Consider the following 16,170-nt stretch of genomic DNA (forward strand, 5'->3'; position numbering starts at 1 on the left):
TCGTAATTACAAATTTGTACTTTTTTTTGGGGACAATTTGTCCGTTTTCTTGCAGTTTGAATTTCACGATTTTGATGATAAAATTACGAAAATACCCTTCTAATTTACCCTGAAAAAGCAGTTCACAGGCGTGCATCCCTATCATATGATTTTCTGACACCAACCAACGGTCCGTACTTATTTACACACTGGTCCCTCCCAAGTCCCACCGTCCCACGCCCCCACCCTGCTCACACTTCTTAGAATTACACATTGGCCCCTAAAAAGTATAATTTTATACACAATCTGCTTCAATTTTTTTTTTTTTTTTTTCTAATTCAAACTAATATAAAATGAATTGAAGCCAAATCGTTTTAATTAGTCGAAGATGGATCAAATGATATTTTATATTAATATTCAACAGTAACTAAATTGAAATATATAATCTAAAAATACACTATTTATAATAAAATAATAAATATTTTAAACATATATGATAAGTGTTTGTATATTATATATTTAAACATTTATAAGATACCGATTCGATTGATTGTGAATTTTTTTTTTAAATTGAAATAAAAATTTAGAACTTAAACTAAAATTAAAATGAAAAAATAATTAAATGATTTTGATTAGTTAAACGAACACGGATCTAATGATACTTTATATTAGTATTCAACCGTAATTGAATTGAAATATACAAATTAAAAATACACTGTTTATAATAAAATAATAAATAATTTAAATATATATGATAAGTGTTTGTATATTATATATTTAAACATTTATAAGATACCGATTTGGTTGGCTGTAATTTTTGTAATTATCAAATTGAAATAAAAATTTTAAAAATAAGAAAAAATAAAATTTGAATGATAGTTAATTGATTTTTTAGTTCAATTTAGTTTGTGTTGTGGCTAGGGGTGGCAAAATGGGTTAACGGGTCTGGTTCAAGTGGGTTATAATCGGGTTGGGGTTAAAAAGATTCTGGTTCGGGTGTAGTAACCCAAAAATTTACTCTTATACCAACTGTAACGACTTGAATTTTTATACAGTAGAAGACCTCAAATTCATTATACTAAAGTACTGAATAACTTCATTATAACAATATCTTCAATATCAAATTTAATACATCCTTAAAATTCTAAAATATATCAAAAATAACAAATTTAATATTTTCTCTAAAACGCTCTTCCTAATTCCACTCATGCTTCTGTTACGCTACTCTGATTTTACCTATATTTCTCAAGGTATCTGAAATGTAAGATAATTTTAAATAATTTAACAATAATTTTAAATAACTTTAAGATATTAGAAATTGCATTTATAAGCATTGAATTGTATATTTAAATAAATATACGTACTTTTTTCCAAAACAACATATATACCTATTTAATGGTCAAAGTCATATAAATACACAAATATATATAAAAGAACAACTCCTGATTGATGCATGTCATGTTTAACCCCCATGACGAGTTGTGCGATCTGAAAACTAAACTTAGCATTGGTTGACCGACCGAAGTTAAGTCAAAAGTTTATGTTTGTAAGATCAATTTGCCTACCACAACCTGATCCAGAAACATGTGGTTACAATCCTACTCAGGCCAAATTGACTATCCACTGCCAACACTTCCATAACAGTGTGACTATATTAATATTCTTCTGTAACTATCAGGGTTCTTGAAACATATAATTGCAATTTATGCAGCAAAACAGTATAATAACCTTATCATTTTCTCAACATATAATTTGAAATAAAATTGTATCATTATTTCCAATAAAACACATAATAAATATAATACCGTAAAAATCCCAACATACTTAATTATGCAATAAAATAAATTAAACTCATACCACACGATTTGCTTGTTAATTATAATTTAATAAATTATGAGAGAAAATATATAATAATATACTCGAGTATATTTTATTAAAAATGTGGGTATGATCACCTTCACATATTTAATTTAACTCAAACATATTATAAAAAAATACGATAGGATCAAATCTACCTACTTCAGTTTTACTTACATAAATATTTAAATAAAATTAGTATCATCAAATTCATATACTCAAATTTAATCGATTATATTTAAAATAAAAATATGATCAAATCTCAGCAGTTTAATTTAATTTCAAAATATATTCCTAAAAACCCGATTTGTTCAAATCCCCACAGTTTAATTTAATTCTAAAATATATTTCCAAAAATCCGATTTGATCAAATCTTCGCTGTTTAATTTAGTTAAGACATACAGATATAATTAAAATAAAATAATCAATTTAAATCAGACATATTTTAAACTAAAATATGACATAATCTAGTCCACTTACACTAGTCCTAAAGTGATGCTTACGGCGTGCAAAAGACGAAATCTGTCCGGTTAAATCTTAAAAAGCGAAATTGGGACCCGAGAATGATGTCCGTTCTTTAAAATGGATCACCCATTTTAAAAATATAATTTATTTATTTTAAAAATTTGTAAACATTTCATATAAAATGATATTAAAAAAAAAACAAAAGAAAAGCATTCAAATGGGTGATCCGATCCAAACACGCCTAACCCGTTTAATAAACTAGTCGAGTCCGGATTGAGCTGTTTATAAACGAATCAACTTATATTAAATCCAAACCCGATTTAAATGGTCATGCATCATTTATCGAATTTCGACTCATTTTGCTACTCTTAGTTGTGGTTATGATCAATTTCTATACTTGTTTCGCTGGCTCTGCTTGTAGAATAAAATGAATAATAAGAAGAATCTAGAATATCACATGTGTAAAAAAGCAAAGTAATTATGAAAAGGTGTACGTAAAAGTGAGAATATATTTATTATATATTGTAAAATTTATTTATTAAAAGACACAATCATAGAAGTATTTATAGCCTTTTTTTTCCTTACACAATCATGAAATCAATTAATACCTACAACCATCCATCTAGGGTTATAAATTTCATTCAATAAATGTTACAATTATTTTTCCCTTCATTTACGTTTACAACCACTATTTCAAGCCACCTCCCATAACACTTCAAAATGCAAGTAGCAAACCAATAAAAATTAGGAGTGATAAAATGGGTCAAAACTTGACGGATTATGCGTGATCCGTGACCCGCTAATTTAAACTGAGTTTGGATTCAATATAAGTTGACCCGTTTATAAATAGGTCAATCCTGACCCGACCCGTTTATTAAGCGGGTTAGGCCGGTTTAGGTCGAGTCACTCGTCGGGTGACCTGTTTAAAAATAAAATAGAGTATTTTTTTAAATATATCATTTTATATAAAATATTTAAAAATATTTAAAATAAATAATTTATATTTTTTAAATGGGTAATCCGTTTATTAAATGAATGAGTTTGGATTTACATAGTAGTTACCCATTAATAACGGGTAACCCGAATCGAAATCTATTTAACCCTGACACATTTATAACCCGTTCGAACCCTCGTTAACCCATTTTGCTACCCCTAATAAAAATCCAATACATACTACAACATTTCATGATTGAAGCTACTATTTCTCCCATTTACATTATCAGATGGGTTAGAAGTCTCACCATTTAATGTTTTCCCATTCCTTATTAGTTTTTATTAATTCGTTAATTGGATTTATTCTATCATTAATTAGTATATTTTTTTTTACCAACCATTAATTTTCATTATTTTTTTAATAAATTTTAAATTGTGTGATAAAAAACTTTGAGACCATATTCATTACTTGTATAAGTTAAATACAAACATGATATTAAATGATTTATAAATTACAAATTATACAATGAGGAACAATCCCCTCGTTGCTTACAAAATTTGAATTGTCTGAATAGAGTTGGGTTATCTTGTCCTGCATTTAACATGCAATGCCCTTTAACTTGGGAGAATATTTTCCTAGATTCAGATCACACCTATTGTACCCTTTGTTGACTCGAGAAAGAAGAACCACAAATTCTACTTTAGATACTTAAAAAAGACTTGTCTTTTAGGTTATTTATGGAGTTTATTACTTTACTCACATAGAATATAAAGTATAAATGATGAGTTGGTCCATTTTAATTTACTTTATCCTCTGAAATAAGAACACATTTTTTTAACTTTTAATTATTTTATATATATATTTTTTAATTTTTTTTAGAAACCTCTTTTAGGGCCTTAGGGGCTTAAAAGAAATTTTATTCAAAATAGCAGACCTATGTGGCTATATCACAAGTTTATAGTATTCAAACTCCATAGCTGAGTTACTCAGCCACCTCGAGAACGACCCACCAAAATTCAAACTCAGAAAAAACATTTCACTGCAAAATCACACTCTTCTTCTAATTCTTCTTAGTTTGTCCCATTTCTCTGCAACTGCTCGTTGCAGAAATGGCGATCACCATCTAGAACAGTTCATCTTCTAGTGGTTTCACATATCGATTTGATTGAAGATGGTGTTCCCACTCCTGGTGGCTTCATTTCTTGTGCTCTTTGCTTCATTCTCTTCTTCTCTCAACTCCGACGGGCTATCTCTCCTCGCGCTCAAAGCCGCCATCTCCGGCGACCTGGAGCACGTGCTCGACGCGTGGTCGGAATCCGACTTGACCCCGTGCGGCTGGGTCGGCGTCACGTGCGTGCGCCAGCGAGTGACCGGGCTGATTCTCTCCCGGAGGGGGTTCACCGGCTACATTCCGTCGGAGCTCGGCGCCGTGGTTACTCTCCGGCGACTCTCTCTTTCTCACAACAACTTCTCCAAACCCATCCCGTCTCGCCTCTTCAACGCCACTTCTCTTGTCTATTTAGACCTCTCCCACAACTCTCTCTCCGGCTCGATACCGCCCGAAATCGAAACCCTAAAAAATCTTACGCATTTAGATTTATCTTCCAATCGCCTAAATGGCTCTCTTCCGGAAGGCCTCAGTCAGCTGAAGAATCTCGGCGGAACCCTAAATTTATCGAACAATCAACTTTCAGGCAAGGTTCCGGCGTCGTACGGAGATTTGCCGGTGATCGTGAGCTTGGATCTCCGGCAGAACAACCTGACTGGGAAGATACCTCAGGAGGGTTCACTAGTGAACCAGGGTCCCACTGCTTTCACGGGAAATCCTGGTCTTTGTGGGTTCCCGTTGGAAACGCCATGCCCAGAAGCTCAAAACCCTAGCCCCTTTGCAGAACTCCAAGACCCCAAAAACCCTGAAAACCCTAATGGCACATTGAAGGAGAGAGGGAAGGAGACAGGAGCGGCAGTCACAATACCGTTAATTTCGGGAGTTTCGGCGGCACTTGGGGTTGTTTCGGTGATTCTGTGGTTGTTTCGGAAAAAAGGGGGTTTTGGGGAGGGTAAGATTGGTAAAGAGGGGGTGGCGAGGGAGGACGATTGTGAAGGGCAAAAGGGTAAATTTGTGGTGGTGGATGAAGGGTTTGGTTTGGATCTGGAGGACTTGTTGAGGGCATCAGCATATGTTGTGGGGAAGAGCAGGAGTGGCATTGTGTATAAGGTGGTGGTGGGGAGGGGATCCGGCATTTCACCGCTGCCAGTTGTGGCGGTGAGACGGCTGAGTGAAGGTGATGGTACATGGCGGTTCAAGGAGTTCGAATCGGAGGTTGAAGCTATTGCGAATGTTCGCCATCCGAATATTGTTCCATTGAGAGCTTACTACTATGCAGATGATGAGAAACTACTGGTTTCTGATTTCATCCGCAATGGGAGCTTGTACACAGCTCTGCATGGTAATTCCCCTTGCCTTTGTTGTTCAATTTTTTTGGTATTTAGTAGTTTTAAAATGGGTTATGGTGCTAAAGTATATCTGTGAAGTACATTTGTGCATGCAGTTTGAAAGTATGGTTGGTGTTGGTTAATAGGTATTCAACAAAATAGGAGAATTTTCACTTTCCAAGAGACTTGAGAAAATGAAATTGGTTTTCCAATGGATTGAAAAGTCAAAAATTGAAAAATGGCAAGATTAGACATTGATATTGTGGGTCCCATATTTGACATCACCTTGACTCTTTGATGCTAGCTCTTAGGACATAAGCAATGCTTGAAATGGGCTTGACTATAAATTTACATCTACCATAGGACTGGGACATTATTACAGTATTACAGCATATAGGCTTTGTGTGTTTGAATTGTTACATTTGCTTAATTACTTTTAGCAGCATGGTCAAACTGTGTATTATTGCTTTCATGTAGCATCGTTTAATTTTCATATTTCATAAATCATTGACATATTTATATTTGCACAAAGGAGATAAAAGAAAAAAAAAAAGGGGGAGGGGGGCTGAGGGGGATAATATATCGTACAAGTTAAAATAATTTGTACATGTCAGGAGCCCTTTTTCTGCATTATTCACTTATTTACCATTTTTATATTTATATTCTTATGTTCATATATTGTTTATTAAATTATCAATGCATTATTTAAGGAAACAGATTCACATCTCATGAGTTTGAGAAAAATAATATGATTTCACGACGGTCATTGCATTCTATTTCAATTTCAACGCAATATTAGCTTTTAAGGATCATTTATAAAAATAAACTATTATTTACATTCGTGTTTAGGTTTTAGGTTGTCAAACCCTCAGGCCTCAAAACATATAATTCTCATTCATGTTTGACTTTATATACAGATATTATATAACATAAGGTTTGCATGTATTTTATATATTAAGGTTTAAATGCTGCTAATCAGGTCTGTGGTATGCCAAACCTAATTAAGGTTCAAGTCATTTTCTTTTAGCTCTAGAGACAGAGTTAGGTTAAAATAAACTCTGATATTTTCTTAAGGTGAGATTTAGTCAAGAGACAGAACTATAAGTAGGGATGTCAAAGTGAAATCAAAGGAAACAACATATTTTAAAAATGGTTCTGTTAATGCTTGTTGAATTTATCCTCTCATTATTCATCCTTCAGTCCATTTTTTTCTAACAGCAGTGCAAATATTGTACAAATCTTGGACTTGTAAGATACAAACCAATGATTGTGTAAATGTTCATGCTTGTCATTCAGTTTTCTCCAATTGTTCGAGTTTTTCTTGTCTTTTGTTTCTGTCCTCGTCCTTGTTGACTTCTATCGTTCGTTTGGTCCTGATTCTCCATGACTTTTTCCGTATGTTTTCTGCACCTTTGGGAATATTTGTATGCTATCTGACGGGCCATGTGTTGAAATTGAGAATATGTGTGAAATGGCATTGTCTGGAGGCCCAAAATTCAAATGATAGAAGTATTTTTCCTCAAAAAATAAAAATAAAATAAAAATCAAAAGACCAGTATGCAAAACTTGACTTTCCCCCCCCAATCCCCATCCTTTGTATAAGCAATGAAATGACAATTAAGACATGCATTGGTCTAGCCACTCATAGCTGATATATAAAATCGGCTCTTCCATGCAATCTCCATATCTCTTCCTCGGCTAGGCTGTGAGTTGGAACAGGTGACAATCTCTGGCTTTTCGTATTACCAGTAAGTAATAACTAATTCTATCAATATTAATGATCTGTCGTTACCATTTTTCTTTTGTGCTAAGGATCCATGTAGTCTCTTTTTTGGGCCTTATCGAGTGTTGGGTGATTGTGAAGCCGAGACTGCAACTTTCAGGGTGTTGTCTCTGTCAATTCACTGAAATAATAACTCCTTTCTGATACAACTGTAGCATGTATTTCCTTGTCCTCTTTCCCCTGTGAAATGGATGCTATCTGGCCTTTCATTGTGCCTTTAGTAGTATTACCTTTTAATTTCTTTAGGAACATCTTCATTTTGGCTTCAGTTCTGATAAGCTCACTGTCTTAAATAATAAGATATGGAATTCAATTAATTGGTCCCCACCATCATGACCAAGACTCAAGAGGTGCAGTGTTTCATGCAATCAAGATCCATTGATGATGACACTACGTAAGAAGAAAAATGGTCCCAGGAAACAGTTGGTCATCAATTTACTAATTTGAATCTGCATGCACAATTCATCCACATAACCGTGCATTATTATTATTATTATTATTATTATTATTATTATTATTATGTAATGCGGTTGACCTCAGATGACAGAGACATGAATTCATTTTCCTACAATGAGACGGGGCTTTTCCAGTAAAATTGTTACTTTATTTTGTCATAATGGGAATAAAAATGATGGTTTTATTATAATTTACTTCATTTTACTGGGAAAAATACTTTTTCCGACCCTAGCACAATATAGTAGATGTGGTAGCTGTGCAACTGCCAGGCTTACTCAGTGGTTGTGTTGCATAGGAGTTGGATTGTGAAGATTATGAATGGTCCTGGTTGACAGATTGCATTAGTACATCTAGATGAGAGGAGTTTCCATGCAGTATATTAGGGTACAACCAATTCAATCTGTTTGAAGATGCTGAGATATAAAATTTTAACAGCATTGACAATTTATAGTTTTGTATCCATTTCCTTGAGTCTGGAAGTCAGATGGGCCTCTGTAAATGAATATCCACACCCAACACATGCACCTGAATCTGTATAATACATTTTATGTTTTCCATTTTAGAAGAAATGGTTGGTTGCTTTTGCTTTTGCTTTGTCTCATCTATGGTTTTGTTTTGTCATCTGGACATTGACTCATTTTCCTTAAATATTGCAGGTGGGCCTTCCACTGCTTTGCCGCCATTGTCATGGGGGGCGAGGTTGAAGATTGCTCAGGGTGTGGCCAGGGGTCTGATGCACATACATGAATGTAGCCCTCGAAAATATGTTCATGGGAACTTAAAATCCTCAAAAATCCTTCTAGACGATGATCTTCAGCCCTACATAGCAGGTTTTGGACTTATGCGCCTCATGCCAACAACCTCCAAGTCTACCAATTCAGCTTCCAAAAGGCAGAACCTGAACAGCATAACCTCTGTTACGGGTTCAAAACTTTCCACTTCCTCTGTTGCTTACATTGCACCTGAAGCTCGTGTTTCAGGAAGTAGGTTGATGGCAAAATGTGATGTGTACTCCTTTGGCATTGTGCTTTTAGAGATTTTGACTGGTCGACAGCCCGAGGCAGGGCCAGAAAATGATGGAAAGTGTGTAGAGAGCCTCGTGAGGAAGGCATTCAGGGAGGAATGCCCAATGTCTGAGATCGTAGACCCTGCACTTTTACCTGAAGTTCATGCGAAGAAGCAAGTTGTTGCGGCATTTTATATCGCCCTCAACTGCACAGAGCTGGACCCAGAGCTTCGGCCAAGGATGAGGACTGTTTCTGAGAGTCTTGACCATCTCAAATTGCAATGAGGGCGGGCGGAGGGGGAATAGTTTTTTGGGAGGTCGGGTTGGGTTTGATCTTGTAAAGTTTTCTGTTTGCTGAATCCTGAGGGGTGAAGCTATTGTAGGCTCATGAGAAACCTTGGACAGGCTGTTTGGATGTGTATCTGTTTCTTGATGAGTATTACCATTAGGAAATGCATTTTTCATTGGGTTAGTCACCGTTATTACTACAAGCTATGGTTCTCCTTTGTAACCCAAAAGCTGTTCCAAAAAAAAAAGAGTGTTGTTGTGGAGGTAGCTTCTAGGTGAAAAATTAACAGGAGCATAGGGGTTTGTGGGTTAGTTGCAAGTGCCAACATTCTTTTGAAGGATACGAGTTCAAGAGTAAAAATAGAGAGGAGACAGTGGCTTGATGAATTTGGTGCTTCTATGATCATTGGTTAGAAAGAGTTTTCATTAATTTGATGCCCTGTCTTATCATTATTGATTACGGAAAGATAAAGATCAATAGAGTGATGATATTGACTTGGAAGATGTGGTAGTTGCATACATTTTTGCCATCATTTGAAGCATGGTTGTGAGAATTGTTTTATTATTATTATTATTATTTTTTTGAAAAAGAGGGCGACACCTCTTATTTTTATTAAAAAATCCCTTACTTATGGTGGAAGAATATCGTGGTTCCAACCTTGAGACTTGGGGACAACAAAATCAAACCCTAAGACTCTAAAACTAACTTAACCAACTTATTCAAAACTAATAAACCAATGACTAATTGAAATAGATTGTTTAAAATATAAACATTTACCCAATGACATTCAAATTGTTCTAAAAAGAATCACTTGAATTATTGGACATCACATTCATGTTATAGAACACACGTTAGGCTAAACCTATGATTAAGATGAAGAGATTGAAAAGAAATGTACAATTTTAAACAATGGTGAGTAGATATAAAAGTGTGCCAATGAGAAAAGAAATATGAGAATAATATTGGGTGAAACAGGAGTCTATGAATAATGGGATAATGCTGGTTTTGAAAGTTTTGTGACTACGTAAATAATCTAATGATTGTTGATGTGGTTGTAGGGCCAACCTTGATGAAAATTGACCCTCTTTAATTCAGAGAGGCATGAATATAACTGATTAATTTGAGTAGTGTATCCAAGTCAACTAGAAAATGATTTGAATGATGAATAGTGTCTCCAAGTCAACTAGAAAATGATTTGAATGATCAAGTGAAGTCTAACTTGATTAGCAACTAACCCATGGTTGGATGAGCCAATGCCTATTCCCAAAGCTAGTCTCTTGCTTCTAGAAGTTGCAAATTAACCCATTAATGCCAAAATGTATGGACTTTTCTTAAGGCAAATGCGATCCTATAATCCTCAAAAATAAAATTAGAATAAATGTTACAATAAGTTTTGATAAAAATCTTTTAGTTCTACATTCAACTTGTTCAATGAAGAAAAAAAATAATTACTCAAACTTTGAATATTAGCCAGTATGGCTAGTACAATCCAATCTGATTTTATATAGTTATTAGTCCATGCTTAAGAGGAGTTAGACCTTGGATTTAGATTTTTTATATGTATAAATAAAGAAAAATTTATTGCAAAGGCATCAAGGGAATGTTAGCTCGTAATACAGAAAGTCAAGCACCTTGAAGGGTGCCATAAATATCGAAGATTACATTATAATCATTAACAAAAGGCCCAAACTGCCAACTATTGACTGTAGTAAAGTAGTGCTCTTTGCTGATCTAGAGTGTTGAGATTGAATTTTTAAACACTCTCCTATTCCTCTCTTTCCAAAACACACCAGAAAATGCAAGGGGGAATGAGGGACATAGCCTTTCTCTTCTCTTTTGTTGCCCAAATTCCTTTTCAGGCCAAGAGTTCTCCTCTTATAGGGTTAGCAATAACCTACCGTTGTCCAATCATAGTCAATTAATGCCATATTCCAAAGATTCTTGGCCCAAGTGCAACGAAGGAGGATGTGCTCTATTAATTTTGCATTAGCCATGCAAAAGGAACATCTGTTGGCGACTAATAGACCCATTCTTTGCAAATTATTCAAGGTCAACATCTTATAGTGTGCTACCTCTCAAGCAAGAAAAGTAGCTTTTTTATTTTTTTGGGGGGGGGGGGGGGGGGGGGGGGGGGGGGGGGGGGGGGCGCTATTGGCTTCCAAATCTAAGTCCAAGGAAAATTGAAGATGTTTGACTCCAAAAGAAAGAATTCCCGAAGGATTTAATAGTAAAGACTGACTTCTCAACAAAGGTTTCGATTCAAAGAATAGTACCATTATGGTGCTAGAAGTTGTAGAGAAAGTTGCAGAAGCTTGTAATTTGATTAGATTCCCAATCTTCCACATTCATTAGGGAATGTTCCAAAAGAACCCCTAATATGAGGTTTGGAGGTGCTTACTATCATAGGCATATTTGTCATAGGCCAAATTGTAAATGGATGAAAATAAGATATTGAGACCTTCGATATAGATTTGTTGAATTTGGTTAAGATGGAAATTAAATTTTATAGAATTGTGTCTGTTAGCCTTAAAGGCTACGTGACCTTAATTGTCTTGTTTTGATGATAACAATCCATTAGTGGTTCTAGGTTAGATAATCTTTGCATGTTAAGCTATATTAAGTATAAACACAAATGCAAAGATTAAGTAAAATAGTAATAGGTTCTACATCATCAAAAAAGGGGAGATTGTTAGCCTTGGGGGCTACATAATGATGGTTTATATGTTTTGATGATATTAACCTATATGTTGTTCTTAGTGCATTCCATCTTTACAGATCATGTTGAGTACATGTTCCAATGACGAATTCATGAAGTACTGGATCAAAGGCAAAGATCGAACCAAATTGATGTTGAAAAGGAAAGATCAAAAGGACACTCACTTGGAAGGACCTAAGCACACCAAAGGAAGCTTAATGTTGTATTTTATGTAATGAGTGTGTGTTTGAGGTAGTCTATTTTGTAACTTTTACTGGTTTTGTTTCTTGCATGATTTCTAAGCAAGAGTTGAGCAATTGCACATGCATACTAGGACACATGAGTTTATAAGATTTCACCTAAGTCAACAAACTCACATACATGGTTTTCAAAGTTAACTCAAAGAGTTTGTCAAAAGAATCCTAAACTCAAACATGTTTTTCAAAGGGACAAGTTTTCAAACATCTTGATATTTTGAGCATCTTCATACTTAGTTCTAGTTTTATCAAAATGAATCTTATGTCCTAAGGGTTCAAAGAAAGTAAAGTATATCTGTAACGACCTGCTTAATAAACTGATTTTTTTTTTTATATACTATGATAATCTATATACTCTGATACCATACTGGGATAAACCCAACCATGAACCTAAGCAACGAGAAGCATAAATCACATAGACATAACCATATGAAAATATATACACAATACAAAAACCAATACCACATAATACCAGAGTACTACATGTTTTTCAAAATATATACATACATCTGTTCCTAAAATACTCTTAACTAGCTAGGGTATACAAAAATACTCCCAAAATGTACTCACTCTCTACTAGCAAGGTAGTACAGAAGCCCCTCTATCTGTGAGCCTGGTCTGCTCGCCTACATGGATCACCTGAAAAATGTTTCAACACTGGGATGAGTCAACGCTCAGTAAGAAGAAATATGCTATTACTAGTGAGTGGCAAATGAGCTACTATATTATGAAAATTTGTTTTCAAATAAACATGTATAACTGAGTATATAAATAAAGTACAAGTGATAAAATACACCCCCCTTCCATGTTGCTTAACATAACAGTATCGTAGGTTACTAATTAAAATACTTCTATTATACACAGGTATATTCCTTGTTTCTATAAATTTGTACATACGTAATAGTAACTAAAAATCTTCCTTGTGACTATCTGTGTGTCATGACTTACCCCCTCATGACAGGGTTGTGCGGCCCTTAGGCGGGATTTACCCTGGCTGGCCAACCAGGAATAAATCACTATACTCCATCGGTCGATCTGCCCTCCTCAACCTATATCTGGATGGGGAGCCTAACCCCTTTAAGGGCCTAGGTGATCGACCTTACCACGTATTATCTAAATAGGTGGTTGCACTCATAAAGTAACATAATATCTGTAGCAACGGTACCGTACTCTATAGCTGCAAGTCCAACAGGGTCTGATACTATATAATATATTTCTATATACAACTATCTGAATTACCATGATTTTAAAATAATTGTAATAACCATGATGCTGCATAACTATACTGTAATTCATATGTCGTAATACTGAGAACTGTACAATCATAACGTTGAAACTGCATAATCATAATATTGAAACTACATAATCATAATACTTATATTCGTGTAATCATGGTACTGAGATTTGTAAAATCATGGTACTGAAATATCGTAAAATCAGAATGCTGAAGTATCATAGGATATATATATATATATATATTCGTACAATATTCATATTCAAAAGCCACACGATATTGTAATACATAATTTTCATCATTTAATAAACTATATAATATTTTAAAAATACCTAGCATAGTATATTTTCCTTACCTAACTACTGGAAAGCCCCTATGGGATACTAGCCTAACACCTGTAGGGCCTCCTACAAAACACCCTGAAAATAATATTTTCCAGAATAGAATATCAGTATTTCTTCGCCTAGATCATTTCCTATAACTATCATAAGGCCAAAAATAGGCTAAAAGGCCTTACCCTGAATTTGGGATGAAATCCAACTTCGTTTTCCCAATGATCCGCTTCGGCAGACTTGTAGAGAACTTCCCCAGGAGCGTCGTGGCGGCTTCGGATCATCGATCCGGCGACTGGCGGGGCCGAAATCGAAGAGAGAAGGGAGAGAGAGTTGTAGAGAGAGAGAGAGAGAGAGAGAGAGAGAGAGAGAGAGAGAGAGAGAGAGAGAGAGAGAGAGGGGGAGAGAGAGGGGGGCGTGACAAATGGATAAAAATATGATTTTTAGCTATTTATAGGGTCAGATTCGTCGACGAGACACGTCACCTCGTCGACAAGTCATTCATTAAATTCGTCGACGAGACCTTGTATTCGTCGATGAAATTCAGAGCAGCCCAAAACCGTCTCTCGGTATTTTCTCATTGACGAATTTCCTTATGCACTGGTTGACGAAGTCCTGTATTCGTCTACGAATTTCCTTATGCACTCGTCGATGAAGCCCTGTATTTGTCGATGAGTCCTGGCAGTCCCTCAAATTTATTATATTCTCCAAAATGCAATGTCGTCGACGAAGTCTACGGTCTCCTTCTGTTTCTGTTTCTATTTCTCTCTCTCTTATTATTTAAATACTATTATTTTTCGGGTCACTACAATATTTTCATTAAAGGATATACAAGTATATAATATATCATAATGAATTTTCAAATGTGTTTTTATTAACAAGATATCTTATATTCAAGACGAAACTCATTTGGATAAGTATTAAACTTTATTAGACTTAAAATATTTCATATACTTTAGTCCAAGAATGTTTTAAGTCATAAAAATGCTTTTTGACAAGGAAAAACCGAGCAATTGTCATTTAATGTAGTGCAGCCTCGAATCCTGAACACTTTTCGATATTTAGGGCATAACTTTTGTTAGAAAAGTCCAAATAGGACGATCTTGGTGTCTATGAAAAGTTAAGAAAAAATTCCACAACTTTTGTGCTGATGACTTTTTTTGATTTTGGGTAATTGTCGACGTATGTAGAAAACCGTCGACTGTTTCAGAAAGCCCAGAAAAACCATCGATGGTTTGGGAATGTGACAGCATCCCAACGGTTAGAAAACAACTAGTTTTGTTTGGAAATTGCTCCCAATGGCTAGTTAACGGTTAGTAAGGGTTTTTGGCTATAAATACAAGTCTATAGACTTGTTTAGCATGGTTTTGGTGATTTATACAAGCTTATAGTGAAAAATATCATTTTATACAAAACCTAAGCACTTTGCATCTTTGTAATTCATTCATAAGTGCTCAAACTCTCTTGTTTTCTAATCTTGTTTGAACCATTCCTTGAAGAGAGTAGTGTGAGGATTGTTTTGTATCAGCTCAAATTAAAGGAGCATCATTTGTATTTCATCTTCTTGCAATAGGTTCTTTGTGAACCGTTATTGGGGAAGGTTTTTTGTGAGCGTGTAGGGATTTGTTCCCAAGTGTAGTGTTTGGTACCCGAGTTGTAAGGCTTGCTCTGCCGGTGAAGGAGTACTCATAGTGGATTGTGAAATCCTTGACTTGGTGTTAAGGCATGGACGTAGGCTTGGTGCCGAACCACGTTAAAACTTTGGTGTTAAGCTTTCTCTCCCCATGCTCTTAAACTTATGTCTTGTGCTTGATTTATTTTATATATTGTGATTTAAATTGCTTGCAATCTTACTAAGAGATTTTATTTTGTAAAGAAAATCGAAATACGCGAAAAAAGTCCATTCACCCCCCTCTGACTCTATATACTCTCGGGCTGGGACGGGTTAACAGTATCTAAACAACACAAATTAAATTCTAGATTTACAATTCATACTCCCAAACACAATCTAAAAAAACATGTGTATCATTTCAAGATAAAAAAAAAATAAAATGATATAATCATTTTGATTGAAATGAAACAATTTAAAACTTGAGAATGAGCATACATTTTCCTTCAACTTTTTTTAATTTATTTATAGAATTTCACAAGTTAGTTATTTCCCAACAAACTCAAATCATAGCAGAACTATGTATTCAATTAGAATTGTTTTTTTTTTTTTTTTGCTTAATTAAGAGAGACTCAACTTAAAGTCTTTGCTACAATTAAATTTTTGTGAACTTTGAACGTGTTCCATGATTGTCTTTACCAAGTTATAATATTAATGAAGAAATACATACGATTTGACCCTGTAATCTTAAATCGGAAACAAACATCCCAAAGATTCTCCTTTTATCTAAAGTTATTAACAACCCAAAATTACTTAAGTTACCACACTCTAGGGCAAC

At 34.7% G+C, this 16,170-nt stretch overlaps 1 protein-coding gene across 1 annotated transcript; it reads left to right on the plus strand.

The window, feature by feature from the left end:
* Positions 1-4,173: 4,173 nt before the first annotated feature.
* On the plus strand, positions 4,174-9,388 carry LOC131167665 (receptor protein kinase-like protein ZAR1). The gene is made up of 2 exons (XM_058126485.1): positions 4,174-5,685; positions 8,567-9,388. Exons 1-2 carry the CDS (start codon positions 4,407-4,409, stop codon positions 9,199-9,201), a joined length of 1,914 nt encoding a protein of 637 aa, XP_057982468.1. The 5' UTR covers positions 4,174-4,406; the 3' UTR covers positions 9,202-9,388.
* The last annotated feature ends 6,782 nt before the right edge of the window (positions 9,389-16,170 follow it).

The sequence above is a fragment of the Malania oleifera genome, chromosome 11 (assembly GCF_029873635.1).
Source record: "Malania oleifera isolate guangnan ecotype guangnan chromosome 11, ASM2987363v1, whole genome shotgun sequence".
Classification (NCBI taxonomy): domain Eukaryota; kingdom Viridiplantae; phylum Streptophyta; class Magnoliopsida; order Santalales; family Ximeniaceae; genus Malania; species Malania oleifera.

Bases quoted from the DNA above. Each gene is read 5' to 3' on its own strand.
- LOC131167665 (XM_058126485.1), top strand. From the start codon at position 4,407: ATGGTGTTCCCACTCCTGGTGGCTTCATTTCTTGTGCTCTTTGCTTCA. The intron at 5,686-8,566 runs GTAATTCCCCTT...TAAATATTGCAG, and splicing joins CTTGTACACAGCTCTGCATG to GTGGGCCTTCCACTGCTTTG.